Here is a 27231-nt window from a genome sequence, read left to right on the forward strand (position 1 = left end):
GCTATAGTATGTATATTTTTGGCGAAGGTCTGCAGGAAATCGGTTCTTTTAGCTTCTCAGTTATGTAAATGTCTTTATTTGTTTTATTTTTGAAGGAGTTTTTGATGCTTCTAGAATCTAAGTTGTTAGTTGTTTTCTTTCAGTACTTAAAAGATATCATTGCATTGTATTCTGGTTTCAATCCCTTCTATTCCACACCTAGTATCTTCCCAAACATTGCTCTGGTACTACTCTTTCTCTCTTCTCCTTTTCTGGGTCTCAATTCTTTGTATATCAGATCTTTATAATTTGTTCCATATATACCTTGTTCTATTTTTTCTATATCTTGCGTTTTCTGTGCCTCTCTATGTTTTTATATGGATATATTGTCCAATCCTATCTTCTAGTTATTTTAGCCCCTCTTCTGCTGTGTATAATCTGCCATTAAGCCCATCTATTATATTCCTAATTTAATCGTATGTCAGTTCTACAATGTCCATATTATTCTTACAGATTTCATTTTTTTTGGTTGAAATTCTCCCACATTTTGAAGTATACATCAAAGTCCATGTCTGATAAGTCTAATATCTGTTTTTATCTTAAATTCTAGTCATTTGGTCCTGTTGCCTGACAGTCTTTAATTTTTTGTTGACTATTATACATTGTTTGTGAAAAATTGAGGAAGCTTTGATTATTTCCTCCAAGAAGGATCTAAATTTCTCCTCATAGGTAGAATGCAGGGAGATTACCATGATCTATTCAAGGCTTGGTTTTAGTCAGGGCTATTTCCAGTTTGCCTTTATTTCTAGGGCAGAGCCCTTCAGGGATCTCACCTGAAAGCCTGGGGTATTTATAAGCTGCTTCTTCCTTAGAAAGCCTTGACCTCCAATTTTTGTCTCCCCAGCATTGTGAGAATGCTGAAGTCTCCATGTAGTTTTTAATCTCTTAGTGCCTAATAAGTGCTTAATCATAGTGCTTAATCATAGCCTACATATTCCTGCCTCCATAATTATGTTCATAGTTTTTCTTTCTACCTTAACACTTGTTTTTTTCTTTTCTTGCCATAACCTGACCATACTTTCACAGTTACATCAAATGCAACTGCATCCATAAATACTGTGTAGAGTCCCCCAAATAAGGCTAATGTCTCTCTTCTGTGAGGCCCCATTGCACTTTACTTGTACTCCTAGAATTAGTACTTATTTCTTTTTGCCTTGCTTTATCATGACTTTGTACTTATCAATGTCTCCTAGAGTATAAGTTCCTTTCTGAGTGAGGTCTTTATAGTATTTACTGTTGTCCTTCAGTACTTGGCACAGTGCCTGGTATATGGAAGACCCCCTCAATAGAATAAAGTAGAATTCTAATAAGTATCCACTGCAGAATATTACATGTCTGATTGTGTGATTACAAATGTATTTGATAGAGACGTATTTATGAAAAAAGTTACCTGTTTAACGATGACTTCTATTTTAGAAATATGAATCTCTAAGATATTTTGCAGTTTGAATTAAAGGGAAAATCTGATCATATAGATCAATATACAAGCACTGTCATTTTCCCCAAAAAACCTAGTTTCAAGCACTTTTATAGGATATAGTTTCATCTTGTAGGCTATATCCTATCATGTGTTTCTTTCTCTTTGAGTCGAATATCCAAGTAAGTCATATTTGAAAAATGCAACACAATTCAATTAAATATGGTTCCCAAAGACATGCAAATCAGTTAATGTTAATTTTATAATAGAAATGTCTGCATTTAAATGAAGACTGTGAAGAGATTTTAGGGCTGCATAATTCAGGTGTAATTTTACAAGACTATGATTTGAGAACAAACTTGGGGGTGAAAATCGCTACTCACAAGGAGTATTCAGGAACAGCATCCTTGAAGGCAGGAAGTTCTCGCACATATTCATTATAAAACCATTTCACTTTGAAATGCAAATTCATATAATCGGTGCTCTTGCATAACCGCTGCTTTTCATGTTCTATAACAGATAAAATCAAACATTTAATAAAGTTTGGTTTGCCAACAATGCTGCTGTGTTCCAACCTACTTTTATTATTAGTATTTCAAAAAGGAAGAAAATAGTGTATTTGTGGTAAAAGCAAAGTGAATTGCTAATGATGGACCTGAAATTTTATAAAACACAGAAAATCATCATAGGTCCTATGTAGAGTAGGTCAAGCAGTAATGTGAAATAACTTGAATGTTATATTGTGCCTTCCTAAAAAAGGTGAGAATTCTGAAGCAATTAAAGAGTAATACCATACTAAAAGTTTTCTATTTATCTACAAACTTCCATAGTTTGACTACTCTTAGCCTGATGCAAAGTGCCAGAAAGAATAAAAACTTTAAGCATGGTTAAAATATGAATCAAACTAGGAGACATAATCCCTGATTAATACTGGAAAGTGAATGAGTAGATCACATTTCAGGCCTGGATATTTAACACTTAAAGAATTGAGGTGGTTGAAATGAGAGGAAATATATCTAATTGCTAAGCCAGATGATTTCTTCTTCACCTTTTAAGTTCAGTTAAAATTATTTTGCACCCTGTGGTTTTTGACACTTCTTTAGCAGGATTTCCTAATATATGGTATTTTTTCTCTCTTGCTCAAAAAGTATAACTTCAAACTGTTATTTTAATCTGGACTTACAGTACTGGGGAATAGAGATAAGTAATAGTGTTACAGAACACATTTCTCCCCCACCCCCATTATTAATATCCTGGGCAATTCTGTCTACGAGTTTAGACACAACCAAACCCAAAATGTCCCTAACTATGTTCATTTGAAAGTGCCCTCTGAGAAGTTCTAGTTGAGGTCTGTGAATCTTCTTCAAATTAAGGGCTTGATTTATAGTAGAAACATCCCATATATTACATTCCAGGCTGAAAATATTAATTGAAGCAATTAGATTGTTATAAACAAATTGAAGGCATCTCTACTTTCCAAAACCTTTCTATAGAGGAACTTAAATCCCAATGATAAACACAAGAGGTAACACATCCCCAAATAGAATATTTTCAAATTATCTAAACAATAACTAATTCAAGACAATTTATAGAACCAAGAGAGAGAGAACAGACACACGGAAACAAAAGTAATAAACTAATCTTTCTAGACCAAACTCCAAACTTCCAAATAAAATTAATGAACTGTGATGTTTTGCTTCAGCTCCCTTCAAATTCATTTCAGTTTTTCCCTCTTTCACCGCCGGCTGTCCCCACTACACCTCTCCCTTTAGATGTCTAGCATCCTTCTACACTTTTAGAGGAAACATTTACTTGATAAACTCAGAGGTAAGAATTTAATGCAGTAACACATTGAAACCTAGACAAGAGAAGACCCTTGCCCTAGGACTCACACATTTAGAGTGCTCCACTTACCACAAATACAAACTCAAAAACTAAATACCTTGTGGGCTCCTCTGTCACTTGGGATCCCACACTTGGTGCTGGCACAGAGCAAGCCAGAATGCTAAACGTTTGCTCTCTTGACTAACATCACTTGCTCTTATGATTAACACCTTCTAAGCCCCAGAGAAACACTTTGGACTATCTTTTCTTCTGTATCCTAGAAACAAAAGATTACTGTCCAAATGCTATCAAGGTTTGCAGATTGCCATTGCTGACAACAGAAATGGATACTGCTTTGGAGGATGGGAAGGAATTTGAGCTATAAAAGCATTTAGATAAGAGAAAGGGCAAACTAATTAACTCAGCAGATTTTTCCTCTGGACAGCATAAATGCAGTGGATTATTTTTCAAATATTAACGGGCACCTCTTTTCTTTGGTTCCAATTCATGCTTTCAAAGGCTCTCACAAATCCATGCAGTATGCAAAACAAGCACACATGATGGCTCAGGAGTATTCTGAATATTAAACAATCCATATTACTCTCAAAGTTTGTATATGTGCAGTTCTAGATGTAATATACATGAAGCCTGATATTGATTCTTTGCCAACTAGATGGCTATTGAATGCTAGAATGGTCCACAGTTTTATTTTTGAAATTTAGACTTATGAAATTTAACTAATTAAATTTTAGTTGTATTCAAATGATTTATATAAAAGTTTACATAAAATAATTTGCATTTTGTCCTCATTTTAATAAATATTTTGAATATTTTAGAAGAAAATAACTTTCTGAAAACTATAGGAACTATATCTGAAAACACATATGGAAATAATTTAAAATTTTAACTTTTGTAGTTTACTAATTACATCTTTTTATAAGTATATATTTAAATCATGTCCATACTGAATACAATAAAAATTTATTTTATTTTATTTATTTTTAAAATTTTTATTGAGTTAATAATAGGTTACAATCTTGTGAAATTTTAGTTGTACATTATTGTTTGTCAGTCACATGGTAGGTGCACCCCGTCGCCGTTTGTGTCCACCCCCCACCCCACCTTTCCCAGTAGCCACTAATCTGTTCTCTTTGTCTACATTTTTTAATTCCTCATATGAGTGGAGTCATACAGAGATTGTCCTTCTCTATCTGGCTTATTTCACTTAACATAATTCCCTCAAGGTCCATCCCTGTTGTTGCAAAAGTGACGATTTTGTTCTTTTTTACGGCTGAGTAGTATTCCATTATATATCTATCTATCTATCTATATATATATATATACACCACATCTTCTTTATCCAATCATCTGTTGATGGGCACTTAGGTTGCTTCCACGTCTTGGCTATTGTAAATAATGTTGTAATGAACATTGGGGTGCATGGGACTTTTGGAATTGCTGACTTCACACTCTTTGGATAGATACCCAGTAGTAGGATAGCTGGGTCGTATGGTAGTTCTATTTTTAAGTTTTTGAGGAATCTCCATACTGTTTTCCATAGTGGCCACACCAGTTTGCATTCCCACCAGCAGTGTATGACGGTTCCTTTTTCTTAATATTTAATCTTTTAAATATTAAGAATGTGTATAAACTGAGATTGGATAGAAAAAATGTAAGCAGATCTCAGGAAAGAAAAAAAAAGGCTGAAAAGAAATAGAAAAAAGCCCAAAGACAAGGTAGGCTTAAATTTTTTAAAACAGGAAAAAATTAGAGAGCAGACAATGTGACTTAGGAAAGGTTGTATTATTTGGCACTACTGTAAGTAGAACTACAAAATATTTGAAAATTTGTATTATAACTGCATAATTAGTAATTTTGCTGAAATAAAAATGAGAATATACATTTTCTGAAAGAAAAATATAATAATTTATAAATTTATATCTTTCTTTGAAAACTCAGACATTGCCAGACCAAGCTGAACACTCAAATATGCATGTTGATAATTAAATTGTGTTCTTTGATATGTTGCCAACTTTAGCATATTAAAAAATAACTGTTACACACAAATTTTTTACCATGCTGATATAAAGGTATCTTTACTGAGGTAGGAAGATAGAACACATTTTATTTAGCAGTTTACTAGCTTGATTTATACATTGTACATATTTAGGTCTATGGTATATGGGCCTCCATTTGTGCTCTTGCCTCTGCAAGTGTTAGGAGTGAGCTTAGGGAGGAAGGGTAACGGATAGAAGTAAACTTAATACAATATGGCAAGTGCCATGATTTGATATGTGGTCAGGAGGATGTGGTTTCTTGGAGGAGATGCATTTAGCCCAACTTCGTGCTTCAGGTGAACAATTAAATAGTGAAATGATTTGCTGTTAGTGGTTTAGTGCAGAAGAGGAATTTGAGTTAGAGGACACATATTATATAAAACAAGACTTCTTACTTATAAGGAATACTATTTAATATACATGTGTCTTTTCTGTGGAATTATATAACTATGTGTCCAGTTAAGACGAGGCTTTTCCCCCTGTCTCTACTCATAGGTTTACATGTTTCGGTGGTGAGTTTGGGTAAACTTTAAATTTATGTTGTGCCTTAAAAGGAAAGCCTATACCAATCCCTGTCCTTTGTCCCTGCCAGGTAAAAGCCAACTGTGGGCAGCATCCCAGTTAGTTTTTCAGGCAAGACTTTCAGTTTATTTGCTTAACCCATTTGCACTTCACTTCTCCATAATTCAGAAATCTTTCCTTCCTCCTCGTTTGGGCTCTCTGCTCAGAAGTTACAGACCTCCCCAAACCCATCCTCCTGGACTCTGCAAGCTCCCTACATTCCTATATTCTCCTTATTCCAGTTTTTCCCACAGTTCCAGGAAAGAAACACTTCTATATGTATAATTTTTTATAGCCACACATTATCCAGGCCCTTTCCCCTTCCTCCCCACCTCCCAAGACTCTCCCATTGAGGATGGATAAGGGAAAAGAGAGATAAATGATGTTAATGATCTTTTTAAAAGATGAAATCTGGTTTGCCTTAGTCTAGAGACCATCCATTTCAGTTCCTAAGAAAGTACCTGATATGATAACTCAAACTATCAGGGTTTTACCAACCCATTTGCTGAAAAAAACCTTAGAATTACTAATAGTTTCCTCCTTACAGAATTGCTTTCACACCCATAAGAATTAGTTTCTATCCTTTTAAGTCATGTATCTCTCATGCACCATCAACTGATATTTACTGCTCTCTGTGGACAGAAATAGGAGACTGGTACCATCTGTTTTCACATTCTGCCAATTCAACAAAAGAATAAGTGACATCTTTTCATGCATTATGCACTTCAGCTGATAAAGCAAGAGGTTTTCAGTTTATTGAGCTAGTTGGTGATGTAGGTTTGATCTTGAGGGAAATATAAAGGAAAATGGAAAGGGTATGCTCTTGAATAATAAGGTCCACCTGTGGTATTTGTGTTTAAGTAGCAAATATTAAATATAATTAAAACTTTTATCAGCAGTGACCTGTTGTAATCATCACGAACCTCAGTATTTGTGCCAGGTTTAACTAACTGGTTACCAAACCATGTCTTTTTTCCTGCCAGGCACACAACCAGACTACATTTCCCAAACTTCCATGCGACAGGTGTGGGCTATGACTCAATTTTGGGTCAAAGTAATATATGCCATTTCCAGTCTTGCCCTGAAACACCTCCTGTGAAATCCTCTGTGCTCTCTTTTCCCTCATTTGCTTGCCAGATACAGAAGATCCAGCCAAAGATTCTAAAACTCTAGGGGACCGCAGAGGGCAGAAAGCACTTCTCAGAGGAGAGCTGCCCCATAAGAAATACCTACTTTGACTTGCACAAGTAAGAAATAAACAAATGTGTACTGTGTCAAATTGTCTGTTATGGAGTTAGGCTACATGGAGTTACATTCTATTGCATCACAAAAAAGGTTTTTGAAGATGGAGACCCACTTATTAATTAATCTCCAAACTACTCTGCTTTACTCTGCTTTCTAATTTCCTGTCTGTTTCGTTATATAGCTATATCTATATAGTGTATTATCAGGCTGTCCCCTTGCTCTGTGGAACTATATCAGTATAAGCACCTCTAGAAGACCCTACAATGAATTGATGCACCATCCCATAGAAAATCAGTTAATCAAACTTAAGTTCACGTTAGAAAATAGCATATAGGCTCTGAGAGAGGATAATCATAGAAGTGAAATACACAGGCTTTGTAGATAGACTGATAGCACTTTTTATCTTCCTGTCAGCCTTGTTTCATAGTTCTGGGCTCTTAGCTATATCCTGAGTAGTTATTATTACCACTTAAATGAGTCTATAAAAAGTGAGCTGTTATTGTTCCAAAATCCATATGCCTGTTTTTCTCAGGTCTTGCTATATTCCTCCCATAATGTATAATCATATACATATAAGGAGATATTTCAAATAAACTACAATTACATCCTAACTACCACCTACGAATATCAGCGTAAAAGATTATAATATCAAATTCAAAAATATCCTTCAAATTATCTTTAATTCTACCCAAATTATCTTCTGCTTAGTGGTAGACGACACTGACAAAATTGTATTTATCTCATATGATGTGAATGACTCTTGGAATTTATTTAGCTATCAATCCTCCTACATTTTTAATTTTGGCAACAAAGGTTTAACCAGCTCATTACATTTACAAAATAAAACATTTAATTCATTTTACAAACTGCAGTATACTAATTTTGTACAAAATTTAATCTTCGAATTTCAATGAGAAATATGAATATTTTACTATGAGACTAAAAACACTTCATTAAAATTGTACAAGGAAAAAGCTTGGCAATTTAGAAGGATATGACTATTTTCCTTCAGATGGTGTTTACCAGCATTTACTTGGAAAGAATACATTTTCTTCTGAGAGTTAGGGTTTATGCATGGGGTTTTATGTACAATGCAGAAATGTATATTAAGTACTGGCTTACAGGGTAGAGGTGGTATACACTCAACCCATTCTCATGCCAAAGGCAAATCTGCTGTCATCAATCAACACAGTGTCATTTTCCAGTCCTTAATTTGTGATGTCATTTTATTGCATAAACACTCTGCATTGTCCTATAGTTGGTAGCACACAATTTTGTAGGTCTCTTAAACATCCCTCTCAGTGTTTGACAGCCTGCTCTGTCTCTAAGAGGTGGTGATATGGAAGGTCTGGAAGGAATATCAAATAAAAAGCCAGTATTAGGGGCCCTATGCATATGATGTTTTGTGAGATATTGTGTGCTCACAAACCCAAAACCTTATCACCTAGAGACTTTGGTTCTAAAAATAAGTATGTATCAGACTTTTGTAGATACATACACACATATAGACAGCTATCAAAGATAACTAAATTCATATTAACAATACATAGATGGGGGTCATGAGTTTTTTTTTTATACACTGAGAATGCTAAGGCATAATTAGAAGTTAAAAAAAAAGAATAAGTGTTACGATTTTCCGTTTTTGAGTAGCTCTATAAAGGTCTTGCAATATCGGCACATCTTTGGGGTGAGAACTCATCTAAAATGCCAGCTGCCAAAGTAAGCTATGGTGTTAACAAGGTATAAAGCTTGGAGTAATAAAATAAAAATGAAAAAATAAGTGGCTATGCATAACATGCTAGCAAAAAAGTAATTTGGACCAATGTGAAGCTTCCAGAGAGGAAAATCAATAAACAAGAGATAAGATTAGCCACAATAGTAAATCATTGTAGTCAATTATCTTAAGAATCAATGACAATGAAGGAACAAACGTCATTAATTTTTGTAGGGTAAGAAAGAAGACATTGAAGTTTCTTTCATGATACATTTCTGATAACTAAGCTTTAGCAAAACACTAGGAAAAAAAGACCAAGCAAAATTAGTAAAATATTGCCTTACTCTATGACCACTGAAACAGATGCCAGAAGCAGTTTTACCCTTGCGAGGAGTACCTGGAAATCCTGCTCATAATTACAACCAATCTCTCAGCAGAATCCCAGAATGAATCCAGGCTCCCTGGGTTCATTAAACCAGGAATGATGTGGGATCATACTTCTTCGTAGATACGCTCTCTGATATAACTGCTTAGAATTCCAGTGTAGATCGACAACCCAAAATGTAGACTAGTGGGTTTTCAGTAAGACTGGTTCTTTTCAGTGGGACCAAGACCTCCTGACCCCCTTTCAGTGTCATTCAAAACTTGAACTTCCTCTATTCCTGGATAAAAATTCTATTCACAAATGGGCTGTGCAATTCGATCACCCTTTTTGACTTCAAACTTTTCTTGGCCAGAATTAAATGGTACAGCACCGACACTTCCTCTATAATCTTCATCTATGACCAGTTCCTACATTTAGGAAGTGTTTTGCAGCCATGCCAGAATGTGAAGCTACTCTTTCATAACACCCAGAAGGAAGAGCATACCATTCCATGGTATGACTTGGAAGAATGCTCCATGACTTGTCTGAGTCATAAACTTTGGAAAATCAGGAAGCAGTATGAAGGCAGGACCATATAATCTGGTGCTAGGAAACTATAGATGGATAGTTATTTTTTAAAAAATGGGATGAAATGGGAAAAAGTGTTAAAAAAGACAGAGATGGCCAACAGGCTGGAACATAATGGTAAAATAAAGACACCCAAAGAAGCTAATTAATTGACAAGTCATGAAGCAAGGGTATAAAAAAGAAATAAAAATGAGCTTCACTTATATTGCATTTTTATCCAGAGTCTTACCAATAGATGTATACAGAGTATTTACATAAGAGTTATAACTGAGGACCGGAATGTGGATTCCATTCATTTATGCAACATATATTCATTGATTATCTACTATGAATCAGGTACTATTCCATACATGGAGAATACAGCAAAGAAGAAAACAGAGTATTCCTGCCATCTTGGAATTTATAATATAGTGAGGAAAGGCAGACAATCAAAACCATCCAATCTAATGTGAGGTAGTACTAAGTGTTCTGAAAAAAATAATGAAAGATAAGGAGTAGAGGAGCTGAGAATTCCTTTTTTGATAGGGTGCTCAGGGAAGATCTCTAATGAGGTGACATGAAAGCAGAACTGAATGAAGTAAGAGAGCAAACCATGCAGCCATGTCCCAGAAGGGCATTTCAGGTAGAAAACACAGCAGGTGAAGTGGCCCTCAAGCAAGAGTGTGCTTGACAAGTTCAAAGTGATGCAAGGAGGCCAATGTGGCTGAAGCTGAGTAAGTGAGTGAGAGTAGTGAGAACTGATTTTAGAGAGAAGCTGAGGCCAGGTCACATGAGCTCTTGTAGCCTATGACAAGGACCTCTCCCCCTACTAGTTATGGAACAACATTGGAGAATTTTGGTCTAATTTACATTTCTAAAACATCTCTTTGGTTGCTGTCTTGAGAATAGATTATAGGGATCCAAAAGTCAAAGCAGGAGGGTATAGAGGAGGCTACTGTAGTAGGACAAGCTATGGATGGGGTGGCTTGGACTTTGGTGGTAACAGCAGTGATTGTGGTATAAGTGGTGAGGCATGGAGTCTAACCTTGGTTCTGTGTATTTCTATTATATAACCTTGCCTCTCACCACTTGCCTTTCTAGATGAGCTCTCTGAAAACAGATATGGTAACTTATTAAAACTTTGACTCTACACCACGTTGTCTGCTTAGAACCATAGATAGAAAGATGGATGGATAAAAGAATATAAATGTTGTATCAAACCCTTTTGCCATGTCTATCCCCTCATTTTCTCCTCAGTCTTGCTGAGAATAGAGTGGGTCATCAATCAGACTGGAGGAGGACCTGTTCAAAACTGGACTTGATCTACAAGTTTTCTGGTTTGTAGCTTCCCCTGAGGAAAAAGTCACTGCTGTGTCTTAAAAGGTCCAGTTTTCTATATTAAAATAAAAGGCCCTATTTATATCAATAAATTTTTTATTGATAATTATCAATAAAATATAAACGTAACTTTCCTCCCATATACATAGCTCATATAAACCCCTCACAAATAATGTTTCATATATTTCTCAGAAGTTTATAACATTTATTGCAAAATCATTGCTTGTAGTCTTTTCTGAAAAGACTCGAATCTTTATGGATTTCACTTCTTGTAGTTTCCTGTACATTTTCTCATTACTTATTTAAATGTAACCTGTAGTTGAAATTCTTTTGTAGGATAAAATTGATTTCTATCCATTATTTACAACATACAAAAATGAAAAGTAGAGATTTCTCTTGTATAGATTTTCACCTAAGCTATTTTTTCCTTTGCTTTCTGGGTTACCATCATGTCATTATTATTTACAGTGTACAATGGAAATGGAACTAATTGATAAGGCATGAATAGGTAAAAAAAAGCTTCAATTAATTTATATTTTATCTGGAAGTTATTCAACCATTGTAAATATTTGATTACTTTTCATTTTATTATTTGTGGTAATGGTTATTTTTTACTTTATTAATAATTTAGAAATTCTAATTTCAAAAAAGATAATGCTCTTTAAACATGTGAAAAAAGCATAACTTTGTTCATATTTAACAAAATGAGAATTTAATGACATGGCATTTATCTATCAGATTGCAAAAAATACAAAATATACTGTTTTGCTTTTTAGGGAAAAATTGCCAACATATGTCAAAATTTTAAATGCACAAATATTTTGATAATTGTACTTCTAAAATTTCACTTCTAAATATATTTTCACTTGTAAACAAAAATTATAAGTTCAGAGGTATTTATCTTAGCAAATTATTAAAAATAATCTAAATATTTATTGATATTGGAAGAAATAAGTATGTTTTATACATCCGTTCCGCTGAAAACAATAAAATTATAATAAAGAATGAGGTAGATCTAAATGTGTTTACATAGTATAAGACCCAAGTTATACTGTTAAGTAAAATATCAAGGTGCAGGACAGTATGGATGATGTATGACCACTTGTGTAAAAAAGAATACGATATGTACGTATGTACATGTGTATGCTTAAAATATTTCTAGAAATACATAAGAACCTGGAAATGATCATCTTTGGGGAAGAAGATTGGTCAGGTATCAAAAAGAAACTTTTTACAAAATACATTTTGGTATTGATTGTTTTAATCATGTACTTGTATTACATTTTCAAAAACCAATACCTCATTTAAAAAATACAGCCAGAAACAATAAAGAGCAAAATAGACAATTTAAGAAAACAACTAAGTAATTTGAAGGGTAGCTCAATAAAATGTTCTAGAATGCACGGATAATACTTAGAGTGGAAAATTAGAGAATAAATGATTGAGCTAAAAATCAGAAACTTCTACTACTAGAGAGTGGAGATCCAACATAGGGAAAAAAGTGAAACAAATGGAACAGATTGATAATAAAATACATAATTAAAGAAAACTATGTTGTAGTTGGAGAGAAAGAGGAAAGCAAGTAGGAGGTTAAGGAATCCTCCACTAGATAAAAGATACATCTAGATACTAGTGGATAGATACATTTGCTAAAATGCTTGAAGGACAAAATAAAGGAAAAAAAAATATTACAGGCTTCTAAACAGAAACACAAACATGTACAATTATTTACCATAGGCTGGCCTGTGGCTCTCCCATTCACTAGAGGCTACGGGATAACCAATCAAGAGCTATTGAGTCACGAGAGGAAAATTTTCCAAGGACTGAAGAATTACATGATCAGTCATATTTTTGATAGGCAAGCAAAGTACATACAACTGAACTGGCTGGCTCCATTAATAAACATGCAAAGATGTGGAGGGATTGGTTCCTTCTTTCGGAACAGCATGTAGATAAAGTTTAAAAGCAATTCACTTTATCCTGAATCATTATTTTTCATTAGAGAAATAAAGCTTCATTGGACACAAGGAGTTCCTCTGTTAAAACCTCTCTCTCCCTTAGGCCAGACTTATAACTAGATTTGGAAGTCTAATTAAATAGGAATTACATTTTTTATTAAAGGATAAAACAGCCAACACCTACCTATGCCAAGAAAAAAGATTGAATGGAAAGATACAAAAGGTTATTGTGATCATCTCCTATGCACTTGTTTGTATTTTAGTAAGAATGTTTCTCATGTTTATTTTGGAAATGAATTTTCACTGAAAAAAATTCAAACAATACAGAAAAGTTCAAAGAAGAAATCATGATTACCAGAAATCCCACGATTCACAGATATGCTCTTAAACTCTGAATACCCTTCAGGATAACACTCTATGAATTTAGGTATCTATAAATACATGTGTTCATACAATTTGTATAAATAGTTTTATTCTATAAGCCACTCCTTTCACTCAACATTTTTCCATACCAATAAAGTGAGATTTATATCATCATTTAGAATGGTGTCTAAGAAACTATGCTTTGTGTATTCTCGAGCATACACTTTTACATTTTTCTGTTATATTCTCTAGATGTATCTGACTTTAGGGTCTAAGCTCTTTCTATTACATCACACAACTTCATTAAGGGTAGTTTGGTGCACAAAATTGAGTTTCAGATGGATTGTAGATCTAAAATTGAAAGGTAAAATAAAGTTTTTAGAAGAAAATATGGGAGATTATTTTCATGATCATAGATAGACAAAGATTACTTAAATAGGACAAAAATAGAACTAACAATAAAGGAGGTTATCGATAAATTACACTGTTGGAATTAAGAACTTCTATTTCCCAAAGACATTAAGAGAATAAAAAAGCAAGCCATAGACCGAGAGAAAATATTTTCAATACAAATATCCAATAAAAGCCTAATATTTACAATAAACGAAGAATTTTTAAATATTAAGAAAATTTCAGACGATTCAATAAAAAAAGATTGAAAAGGTAGTCCACAAAAGAAATATACAAATGGCCAATAAGTTAGTGAAGTTAGTCATCAGGAAAATGGAAATTAAACCACAATTTTAATTCAATCACCATTACATGCCTACCAAAATGGCTAGAATGAAAAAGACAGGCAATACCAAGTTGGTGAAAATATGGAGCAACTGGAACTTTCATACACTGTTGGTGGAAGAGGTCATTGGTATAACCACTTTGGTACACTATTTTGAAATATCTACAAAACTGAATATGCGCATCCCCACGACCTGGTAAGTCCACTCCTTTGGTATATCTATGACAGAAAAGTTTACGTATATTCACTGAAACGTGTGTAAGAACATTTACAGCGGGAGTATTGATAATAACCTAAAATCACTACCCAAATATACCTCAACGCTAAAATCCATAAACAGTAGCATAAACATGCCACTATGAAATACAATATATTGGAATACAATCAGTAATGAGAATGGACTATAATTTAATGCAACCGTATGTGTAAAATCTCACCAAATATAATGTTGAGTGAAAAAAAATCCAGTACAAAACGGAAGGTACTCTATGATTTGACTTACATGAAGTTCCAGAATAGGCAACACCATTCTGTTGTGTTAGAAGTCAAAGTAGTGAGTAACGTTATTAGAGGGATTGGGTAGTGACTGGAAAGGACCATGGTGGTGGCTTCTGAGCTTCCATTAACAGGTAAATTCAGTGTGTGAAAATTTATCCAGATGGACATCTATGATTTGGGCACTGTCTCTATGTATGCTATAGTTCAATAAAATATTTACTTAGTAAAAGTATACCTCATCCTTTAGGCAAGGGTCTGTGATTGAAAATACTTCATGTATTTGAAGATTTATGAACACAGAAGTTACATGATGTCAACTGCACTACATCTAGGCAAACGCTTATCAAAACAGACATAGTGTCTGAAAGTTAAAAATACTAGTCAAATATTTTGTATTTTTAGTTACATTTTATATTCTACCTTTATATAATCAATCTTCCGCTTGTATTGATTTATCTACCTTTTTCATGGTGTCAGCTAACAAACTTTACTCTTCAGGCAAAAGTTCAGACAAACAGAATCAATATATCCAGAGAACTAATTAAGCACAGGCTTTTATTCTTTTCTTTTTCCCTTTCTATTTATTTGCACCACATTGAAATTTAATTCAATTCAGCAAGTATTATTAATTGTTTATGATGTACAAACCACTCTTCTATGTGCTATGGGGACACAAAATAACCCTAGGACATGGTCTCCACATTTAAACAAAAACATATAGAAAGGCTAATCTGTCTTTTGGGTTAAATGGATGCTTTGGAGGACAGACTTGAGAGAGCAAGGGAGCCAGAAGACATGCACTTCAGTCTTGGCGGTATCACTTTCTGGCCTTGTCCCATTAGGCAAGCCATTTTGCCCCTAGAAGGCTCAATTTCCTCTTACATAAAATAGGACTGTACCTCTACTTTCCTTTTGGGTTTTTCCTTTTTGTGGAAAATCCAGTGATATAACATTACTGAAATGTAATTTATAAATGGCAATAAAAGTGATTGTACTTGTAACAAGAACCACTATGTGAGAAAGCTATTACAATAACTTTGTTAAAAAGCATCAAAGACGTGGACTAGATGATAGCAGCAGAAAATGACATTGTTTAGTCCATTCTTTATCTCCATTATTCAAAAATAATGAATTTTGTAATATTTGGATATAATGTAAAAATTATGGAAAAGTTGCAAGAATAGCACAATGAGCTCTCATATATCCTTTACTCACGTTCAACAATAGTTAATACTTTACCAAATTGCGGTATGTGTCTATTTCATATATATATGTGTACTAATACATAGGCATATAAACACATACAATGCTTTTTACAAAATATGCTGAGGAAATATCCATCAATTTACATTTTCATGAATGTTTTTTCAGCAATGTATCGAATTTTGTCAGATGCTTTTTCAGCATCTATGGGGATTATCATATGCTTTTCCTTCTTATATCTTTTAATATGTTATATGATATTAATGAATTTCCTAGTATTAAACTAGCCTTTTGTCTTACTCTGTTTGGGCTGCTATAACAAAATTCCATAGACTAGGTGGCTTATAAACAACAAACATTTATTTCTCACAGTTTTGGAGGCTGGGAAGTCAAAGATCAAGGCACCAGTAAGGTCACATTCTGGTGAAGGCGCTTTCACATCCCAAAGGCCCAGCTCCTAACACTCACATTGGGCATTAGATTTCAACATACGAATCTTGAGAGGACACAAACATTCAGACCATAGTACCTTTTACCTTTGAAATAAATTCCCCTTGACTATGATGAATTATTTCCTTAATATGGCTCTAGATTCTGTTAATATTTAATTTAATGCTTTTGCATCAATATGTCAAAATTAACCCTTAAAGAGATAAAAAGCCTAAACAGACCAATTTCCACAGAATAAATAAAGTTGCTATATTGTGCTTTCCTAGGAAATTATCAATTTCATCTAGTTTTTCAAATTTATTGCATATAATTTTGTACATTAGTCTCATAAATTTTTTAAATTTCTTTATTTCAGTAGTTATTTCTCACTTGTCATTTCTTATTCGACATATTTGTGCTTTCTCGCTCTTTGATGATTAACTTAGGTAATGGTTGGTCTAATTTGTTAACTGCAAAAACCTAGAATTATGATTTATTAATTAATTATGCTTTTAATTTTTATTCTCTATGTCCTTTGTCTTCTTTCTTGTGTACTCTTTTGGTTACTTTGTTGTTTTTTTCTAGATTTTTAAGTTGAGAATACAATTCATTTATTTTCATTTTTACTGATATAACTGCTCAAAATATAGCCTATAAATCTATAGTATATATATATACACATATATATATACACACTACATAAATCTATACAGTATTTTATTATTATTTTTTCAAAATTCTATAATTTCTTTTTATTTCTTCTTTCATCAAAGGATAGAGATTGGTTGGTTGTTTTAATTGCAGGTTAGAAGGATCTTTCTTTAAAAAAAATAATTCTCAGTTTATTGCATTTTGATCAGAGTTCTTTTTTCACATTTCTACCTCATAAAATTTGCTAATGCTTCCTTTGTGATCTAATATGTGATCAATGATTGTGATTGTCTTATATTTACTTGAGAAGATTTCTTCTCTAATATATTTGTTTAAATTTAGATAACAATCACAATCCCTGCTTTACTGGTGTTTCCACTTGCCTGTATTTGTTCTTTGTGCCAAGAGACCCTGAGGATATTTTCTTTATCTTTAAAACTCTAACTAAAATTTTACTAGGCTCTCTTTTACAGGTTACCATTCCAGGCTGATTTTTATAGTATGAAGTGGGCCGTGAGATTTTTTTTGTTGTTTCCATAAAGTTTTCTTTTATTACAGTTTTAAATATAAGTTCGATTCTCTTGTCTTGTTTTTCTTCTTCAGAGACTCTAATTACACATTAGACTTTCTTTACCTAGCTTTCATTTCAACAACTCTCTTTGATCCTCTCAGCTTATTTTTTAAATTTTGTTTTCATTCTTTTGGTTGTTCTGCCTTTCTTCAATGTGCCATATTACATTTTCCTTTGAATCTATTTTTAGATTTCCAGCACATGCACACACACATGGACTGGTGTACCTCTATCCTTAGCTGTACAAATGTGTGAGTGTGTGTGTCTATGTGGTCTGATTGTATTTGCCAAAATAGAACAATCATATATGTAACTCTTTTTACTTAGAGATGCAACATTCTGGCTTGATAATTAACCTCTCCAGAGGCAATTGACTTTTATAGGCAGATTCAGCCCTAAGTTGATCTCTAACATGCCTTTTTGTCATGTGCTTTAGAATCCTGGGATCTGGAGTTATCTTTTAGCAAACTCTCCAGGTGATGTTTTTGCATACTGAAGTCTGAAAGCTACTTTTTTAGGAATAATCCAGGCTTTAGGTGAAAGTAATTTAGACGTACGTGACATCACACTCCTTACGCTGCTTCTTGTATAGTTCTAATCTAGTACCTTTGTTCTGATAATTCTGCCTCTCAGTTAGTTCCAAAATCTAATCCTCATCATGTACCCCAATTCTGGCAGCTGCATATCTGTCACAGTGCTACATTCTGACCATCTTTTTGGAATCATCTTACTATTTCTGCATCTGTGTATTCACTTTGGCTATTTTCTCCCTGTCTTGGACGAATTCCCATTTCATCTAGCTGCAGCCATAATCATCATATTTAAATGCAGCTTTGAATTTGCATAACTCACGGAGTTATCCTTCACTATTACTATTCCATGCTGACCTCTTATTCAGTGGGGAGTCATGCTAATGGCTCCTTGTATTTTCTTATTAACTCTTCCCCTAAGCAAGCTATAATGCTGAGATCTCTGGTTTGATCATGTCAATCTTAGTGTTTACATCTGTGTTTGCAAAAAGTAGGAGCTCAAAGAAACTTTGAATAAATGAATTGGAATTCATCATTTGAAGACCAAAAGGATTGGCAAAGTAAACTATGAATACCACAACATATAATTATTTTTGATGTATCCTTGGTGAATGAATATATGTGCAATAATATGAAGATGAGTCAAGTCATGAAATAGCACAATTCATTTGAAATCTGGAAATTTATCTTATTCTCTTCACTGTCTCTCATTAGTTATCTCATTTTGGTTCATTTATTGCTTATTTCAAGCCTAAGTACCTCATGGACATATTCCAAAAGCAGATAACAGTAGCATCAATACATATTGAAATAGTATGGTACTAAATGCTGCTATCAGATATGTATTATCAATTTAATATACAGAAAAATTCTATTGTATTATATAGCAAATCAACTTCCATTATCCTTGGAACTAGAAAATAAGTGAAAATTTCAGTGAAGCATGTCATTATGGGAGTTCTAAGATACAGAGAAAATCAGCGTCTGAATACCTCTGAACTATTTATCCTTTAAAGGTATTCCATTAATGAGTGCTTAATACCTTTTCATCAGTCAGAAACAGTCAATAAAATTGCATTTCTCTTAGCATTACATTAATTTACTCTCATTTTCTACTAAAAAAAGTCCAGAAAATTTATCTGAAGCAGTACTACCTCTAATATGTGTATGGTTGCTATTGAGAACCTAAAGTTCTTCTTTTTAAAGCTATTCAAATGAAATTTTGATTAAAAGGCTTTTAAACTTGATATGTCCTTTTCCTTGTGTTAACTACAGCCACTATGAAATTTCCAAAAATATGTTTAACTCATATACAATGAATTTTCATCGTTTAGAAGAAAAAATGATTAAATACAAATAAATACATCAACCGATGCTTTATCTATAATTGATTAATAAATATATTCATTATAATGTTTATTTTCAAGAAGGGAAAAATTTATTAATTTTTCACTAAAATATTGCTATAAAAGTAATTCGAAAATACTTGCAAGGCAGTTGATAGCTCAGAGGAAGTTCCTCTATTTCAGGAAGATTTCTTTCAAATAGCTAAGAAAAGGTGAACACAGCAGCAGAAAAGTGGGGAAAGGAATGGAAAAGGAAATACAAATACAAATAATATATGGGAAAAGATGATCAACTGTACTATGAGAAAAGGAAAATTCAGTCCCAAGACACTGTTTTTCACCTAGGAGATTGATAAAGATTAAGCATATTGATAATACCCAGTGTTGGCAAGATATGGAGAAGCAGGCATTTTCAAATACCATTAATGGGAATCTTTAATGATACAATTTATTGGAAATTACTATCACTATTTAAGATTTACGTTCCTTAGCTTACTGCTCCTTTCTCTTCACCTTCACTCCTGTCAAAATTTTTGTGATCTTAATAACCAAGTAGACGGCCTATTGAGTGTCTTGGTTCTCAGCCTCTGATCTCTACTTTTCCATTGGGTTTACCCTCTCTCCCCCCACAGCCACCCCTTTCCATGGTCTTATCGTAGATCATGTCATTACCAACGAAGCATTCCCTCCAAAATCTTAATTTCAAGCATCTGCTCTTTGGAAAGCATCCTACTTGACTACCACCCTATCTCACTCCCTCTTGTATCCACTGAGACACCCATTTTCTCTATAAATGACTTCTTCATAAGTTGACTTTCTCTTTATGTAACTGAGAATCTATGTCCCATGATTGCAATCTCTCTTTTACATACACCCTCAACTATTTGGCCTCTCTTTGTCATACTCATCTGGCAAAAGCCTTACATGGGTAAATACAATTCCTTCTCTATTCTGTATCCCAGTGCCTCAATGTGACTGGAAAAAATACAACCTTGCAGCCTATTATCTAAAGTGATGGCCAGAAATCTCAAAAGGGCACTGAGTACTGACAGCAATCTCTGCATTTCGCTAAGCACTTTGCCTTCTACACTTTGAGATTATTTCATACTAGTGTTCTTCTATTTTCACAAACATCCAAGAACCCCTCTCCTCTCCTAATTCTCAAATGATCACTTAGATTCCACATCTCTCACTACAATTACCAACCTGCCTTCTTCTATAGCCATACACTTTGCCTCCCCTCCTGCTACTATGGTTGAACTACCCATACTGCTATCCAAAGCTAACCAGTTCACTTATGTACTGGATAATACCTGATTTCTGCACTCAAAAACTTGGCTGTTGCAATTGTGTACTATCTTTTCTGCGTTATCAATTTTTCTCTGCCCAACTGAATTATTCCCATAACCATAAAAACATATGACATTTTTCTATTATCAAATGGACTTTTAATACTAAAATGAAGATCAAAGGGGTTAAAGAATTAATGTTATACATATGAAAATCAAGTTAGAGACTAACAAAATGTTTTGCTGGAAAATATTAAAACTAAAAGAGACCACAAAGATAGATTATATGATACAACAAATGCTTACAACAAAAATAACTGAATTTAAGTGGAGAGGACCCTGAAAAAATATGCAATTGTTTTAAAAATTAAAAGTTACACTTTACAAAGAACCCATATCAATTAAAAATTAAAACAGTGCTTATTGAATTGAATACTCCTTGAATCCAATATATAAAGGGCAGGAAGATGAATGAAAAAGATACGCAGGAAGAAATAAAATTAGTCAACAAACATAAAAAATGTTTTATTTGTTGGTATGAAAGAAACTCAAAGTGTAAACAAACAACAAGGGTAACACTTTATAACTCTTACAACGGCAAACTTAAAATCATTACAAGATTCTATTCTGTCAAAGCTGTGCTGAAATGAGAGCACCAATCCATCACTGGTGACAGTACACACTGTTGAAAACTTTGGTACATAATTTGGCAATACATTTTAAGAGACTATAGGGTTAATCATCTTGGACTCAGTAATTCTACTGATAATTTGCCCCACAGATATAAACAAAATGAGGAAAAGCATAATGAAAGAACATTTTAATTGTAGGATTATTCATACTACTTCAAAGAATGCTATCAACTTGATTACTGAAAAATAGAGAGTTGGTTAGAAAGCTGAGGTTTCTGGATTTGATAGAATATTACACAACTATTAAAATGACTCTGAAACTCTATCAATATGCCAAAATCCAAAAACTGTGAAAAAATACAGAAGTGCATCTATGCTATTATTACAATTATATAAAATTCTGTATGCATGTGTAACAGTAGAAAATGGAGTGGTTGAGTCATGGCTAATTTAAAAATCTATTTCTGTTATACTAACTGAATAATAACAATAAGTTAAATAAACTCAAAATTCAAAATTGTCAACGAGTTTTCACGTACCCTGAAGCAGAGAATTTTTGTTCTATTTTATAGATTTTAATTCAAGCTTTAGATTACCTGGGCTAATGAACAGTGGCAAAGGCACTGAGTTCTTACTGCTCTTTCAGGAGTAGTAACATACGTACACATAAATGGCATTTTCATGAAGGATTAGGTAGCTATTCAATGCAAAGATGTTGGACTTGATATTGCTATTGATGGAGTCCCATGGAAGTTTTCTATTTAGAACAACTCCATGTAGAGGAGGAAAAGAGGGAGAGAATGGGAGAGGGAGAAAGGGACAGGGCCAGAGAGTAGGAGGATGGAAAGGGGAGGGAGGGAGAGAGAGAAAGAGACAAGGAGAGAGAGAGAGAGGAACAAAGAGAGAGTGAGAGGTGTTTCGAGTTTAGACAGATCTCATGTGGCAGAAGAGAAGCAATTTGAGAAGCCTGACATCTAGGAAGGAATGCATGGGAATAAATGATGTTGCCCTGAACTAGTGCAGTTGTGGGTGAGTGTGAGGAGAAGGGAGAAAAGAAGAAGATACTTGAAAGTGAGAACTGGTAGAGCTTTGACTGTGCACATGAAGAGTAAGGGGGAGGGGAGACCCTAGTGTGATCTGAGGATGTGATTGGGGTTACTGGGCTCAGAGTGAGACTGTCAAGGATAACAGGGAATGTAGGAAGAACGGCTTTGGATAAAGGATAAATTCTTGATGTGCTTTTGGGATTCTGGAGAGATTTTCCCACCATCAACTCTCTAGAAAGAATAATTGCAACTCACAGATATGTAGATCAAAGCAGGTCAAGAAGACTGACAAATTGTACCTAGACATAAAATCAGAGATCCTGTGCTTTATGGCAAGGGTATTAACATTAAGGTATATTCTATTTATCATTTTAGAATTGAGAAGAAGATTCTGATTATATGAATATAAGAACTTAGAAATAGGACTCCTTATGTTGACTACAGTAGAGGGGTCAACCACACTTAAATCTACATTTAAAAAATATACATGCTTACCATCAGCAAGCACAAAACCTTGGAGACAAGCGAACGGAATGTTTAAAGTAAAAATCTTTTGCAGACTTGGCATTTTCTATTAGAAGAAAAGCAAACAGATGGGCACTTTTATATTGTGATCCCCTTCCATCTTTACTTTAGTAGAAGATTCAGGGCCATTAGGAGACACACTTTGGGGAATCAACTGAGTTTGTAAGGATTTAATCGCAAACCCTGCAACTTAGAATTTACTGTGAATTCAAATCTGCTGATTTGGTGATTTGACCTGAAAAGCTAACCTGAGCTGGTGCAAGTAATGTGGCCATTTTTTTCGCTGGTGCAATCTATATGCTTTCCTTAAGAATAAACTCCATCAAATATTGTGTGAAGAAACGAAACTGGTGATTGCTTGAATTTTAACTTATTTTATCCTTATAAACACACCCACCCCTGCTAATTTGCTAAATTTATGAGTTTTAGATAGTCAAAGAATATAAGATAAGAGATGTAAGGACAGAGGAGTAATTACTTTCATCACATACCCAAAATGTTGCAATGCCTTGAACTCCCTATAAGTAGCTTAGTCAAAAACTATTTTTAATTTTATGGGCTTCAAAAGTTAAGTTTAATCATTATTCTATAAAATGTATTATACAAACTATACTGGACAGATTTTGAAGAAGGGGATTCACACACCTTACAATCTCAGCTGGCTTCTAACCACCAGTATGACCTTGATCATTTGATGTTCCCTGTCACCAGTATTCTTGTTTGCAAGAGGACAGAGTTGGAATAACTGACCTCCCTCTGATGTGTCTTAAATTCTAACTGGAATGATTCTACTCATAAAAGCTTCCCTATCACTCAGCTTTACCCATGGCCTGACTTCTGGGAAAATGGCCTAACTCTGAAGAAATGGAACATATGGGAGCCTGGAAAATAAACACACTATATAGATCCAGGGAAGAGAAGGGCTGTAATGTGAACAATCAAATCAGTCATAGATGAGACTCAGATTTTATGATTAAAACAGCAAATGTTTTGAGAACTACAAGTTTTATAAATTTTGGAGCATCTGTTGAGTGAATTTCTTTGCAGCTTATGAAATAGATACAACAACAATATTTAGATGCTGTTGAATATGTATGTCAAGCTTGCCAGCTGGAAATTATTTCGTGACTAAAATATCATGCACATAATCAAATAGCTAAAGATGGACATGCATTTCCTCTTTTGGAATTTTCTGGGACTTGCCAGCACAAAAAATAGTTGAGGCTAAGTGGTAACCAATGAGAGCAATTATCCAAGAGGAAGTTAATTTTACAATGGGGAAGAAGCAAGTTTGTTACCAGACAAATTGGTGAATGTGTAGTCACATAAACCAAATACTCTCATTGCAGGCCGCCAACAGAGAAACGTAAATTCTGAATTTCACAAGCTATTGACTTACTGGGTCAGTGATGATATTGAAAATCAGTAGTTTAAAGGAAAAGATTTTGCTATACATTGACTGGGTTTTTTCTCTCTTTTTTTTTTATTGTGGTAACATTGGTTTATAACTTTATATAAATTTCAAGTGTATATCATTGTATTTTTACTCCTGTGTAGATTACTTCATGCTCACCATACAAGACCAATTACAATCCATCACCACACACATGTGCCTAATCACCCCTTTCACCCTCTCCTCTTCTCCCTTCCCCTGCATTAGCCACCAATCCAATCTCTGTCTCTATGTGATTGTTTGTTGCTGTTTTTATCTTCTACTTATGAGTGAGATTGTATGGTATTAGACTCTCTCCCTCTGACTTATTTTGCTTAGCATGATACCCTCAAGGTCCATCCATGTTGTCACAAATGGCTGGATGTCATCGTTACTTATGGCTGAGTAGTATTCCATTGTGTTTATATACCACATCTTCTTTATCCATTTGTCCCTTCATGAGCACCTAAGTTGCTTCCAAGTCTTGGCTATTGTGACTAATACTGCAATGAACATAGGGGTGCATGTATATTTACACATCCATGTTATCACGTTCTTTAGATAAACATCCAGAAGTACAATAGCTGGATCGTATGGTAGTTCTATTCTTAATTTTTTGAGGAACCTCCATACTGTTTTCCATAGTGGCTGCACCAGTTTCCACTGCCACCAGCAGTGTATGAGGGTTCCCCTCCCTCCACATCCTCTGCAACACTTGTTTCCTGTCTTGTTAATTACAGCTATTCTGATGGGAGTGAGGTGATATCTCATTGCAGTTTTGATTTGCATTTCCCTGACAGTGATGTTGAACATCCTTTCACGTGCCTGTTGGCCATCTGTTTCTCTTCTTTGGAGAAATGCCTGCTCAGATCTTTTGCCCATTTTTTAATTGGGTTAGTTTTTTGTTGTTGAGATGTATGAGTTCTTTATATATTTTGGATATTAACCCCTTATCAGAAATATGGTTTGCAAATATCTTCTCTCAGTTGTTAGGTTATCTTTTCGTTTTGTTGATGGTTTCCTTTGCTGTGCAGAAGCTTTTTAGTTTGATGTAGTCCTATTTGTTTATTTTTCCTATTATTTCCCTTGCCCAGTCAGACATGGTACTTGAAAATATGCTGCTAAGACCCATGTCAAAGAACTTACTGCCTGTGTTTTCTTCTAGAAGTTTAATGATTCTAGGTCTTACATTCAAGTCTTTAATCCGATTTGAGTTGATTTTTGTGCATGGTATAAGATAATGGTCTACTTTCATTCTTCTGCATGTGGCTGTGCAGTTTTCCCAACACCATTTATTGAAGAGACTTTCCTTTCTCCATTGTATGTTGTTGGCTCCCTTCTTGGAAATTAGCTGTCCATAGATGAAAGGGTTTATTTCTGGAGTCTTGATTCTGTTCCATTTGTCTCTGTGCCAGTCCCACGCTGTTTTGGTTACTATAGTTTTGTAGCATATTTTGAAATCAGGGAGAGTGATACCTCCAGCTTTGTTCTTTTTTCTCAGTATTCCTTTGGGTATTCGGGGTCTTTTGTTGTTCCACATAAATTTTAGTATTCTTTGTTCTATTTCTGTGAAAAATGTCACTGAAACTTTGATAGGGATTGCATTGAATCCGTAGATTGCTTTAGGAAGTATGGTCATTTTAACTATGTTAATTCTTCCAATCCAAGAGCATGGACTATCTTTCCATTTCTTTGTGTCTTCTTCAATTTCTTTCAACAATGTTTTATAGTTTTCACTGTACGGATCTTTCAACTCTTTGGTTAAGTTTATTCCCAGATATTTTATTCTTTCTGTTGCAATTGTAAATGGGATTGTATTCTTAATTTCTCTTTCTGCTACGTCGTTGTTAGTGTATAGAAACGCAACTGATTTTTGTAGTTAATTTTGTATCCTGAAACTTGACCATAGTCATTTATTATTTCTAAAAGTTTTTTTGGTAGATTCTTTAGGGTTTTCTACATATAAAATCATGTCATCTGCAAATAGTGACAGTTTCACTTCTTCCTTTCCAGTTTGGATCCCTTTTATTTCCTTTTCTTACCTGATTGCTCTGGCTAGGACTTCCAATACTATGTTAAATAAGAGTGGTGAACTTGGGCATCCTTTTCTGGTTCCTGTTCTTAGAGGGATATCTTTCAGTTTTTCTCCATTGAGATTATATAAAATTTTTCGTTAAAACGGACCTTCCCTTCCCTTTTTAACTGGCTAACTCCTGCTTGTTCTTGAGCTCTAAAGTGAAAAAATCTCTTCCTTAGGGTACACTTTTCTGAATTTCCTGACAAAATAAAATGCTTCTATCAAATGTTCTTTAGCATACTACACTCAATGTTTTATAGCAGATATCACAGTTACTTTTACCTAAATAAGCATGAATATTTGATCACTACCTGTCTCCTTGACAAGGCTATGATCTCCATAGGGCAGAGATTCCCTCTTTTTTGTTCCAAGTACCTACCACCGTGCCTAATGCAGAATAGAGATTTAAATTTTAGCTTATTAAGTGGTCAAATAAATGAGTAACATTTTTTTTGTGGATATAAAGAGTGGCTTTAAATACAAATTATAAACTTAAATCTTAAGAACATTTTTGCAGTAACCTTTTAAAAATTATCTTACATAATGACTATTTGGTACTTCCTAGTATTATAGCTATGAAGACCCTATAGTCTGGATTCTCTGAGACTGTTCCAGTTTCAAATATGTTGCTCCACTTTATATAGAAATATTCTCTTACTTGTCAGACCATATGTCCTGTTATTTTATTTCAAAGATATAGTCAACATAACTACAGGATATTCTGCATCCAAAAAATGCTACTTTACTAAAGAAAGTAATTTGCATAATATAAAACCAACAGTCTTCAAAACTACTTCCTCAGTTGCAATCATTTCCTAT

General features: G+C 34.0%; 1 protein-coding gene across 6 annotated transcripts in view; it reads right to left on the reverse strand.

Moving 5' to 3' along the window:
* UNC13C (unc-13 homolog C) overlaps positions 1 to 27231 on the reverse strand; it is a 557967-nt gene that overhangs the window by 130172 nt on the left and 400564 nt on the right. For all 6 annotated transcript variants that reach the window (XM_070236389.1, XM_070236405.1, XM_070236396.1 and 3 more), the window contains one exon: positions 1840 to 1966. In XM_070236389.1, coding sequence (XP_070092490.1) covers positions 1840 to 1966 — 127 coding nt within the window. The remainder of the gene's footprint in view (positions 1 to 1839; positions 1967 to 27231) is intronic.

The sequence above is a fragment of the Equus caballus genome, chromosome 1 (genome assembly GCF_041296265.1).
Source record: "Equus caballus isolate H_3958 breed thoroughbred chromosome 1, TB-T2T, whole genome shotgun sequence".
In the NCBI taxonomy this organism is placed as follows: Eukaryota; Metazoa; Chordata; class Mammalia; order Perissodactyla; family Equidae; genus Equus; species Equus caballus.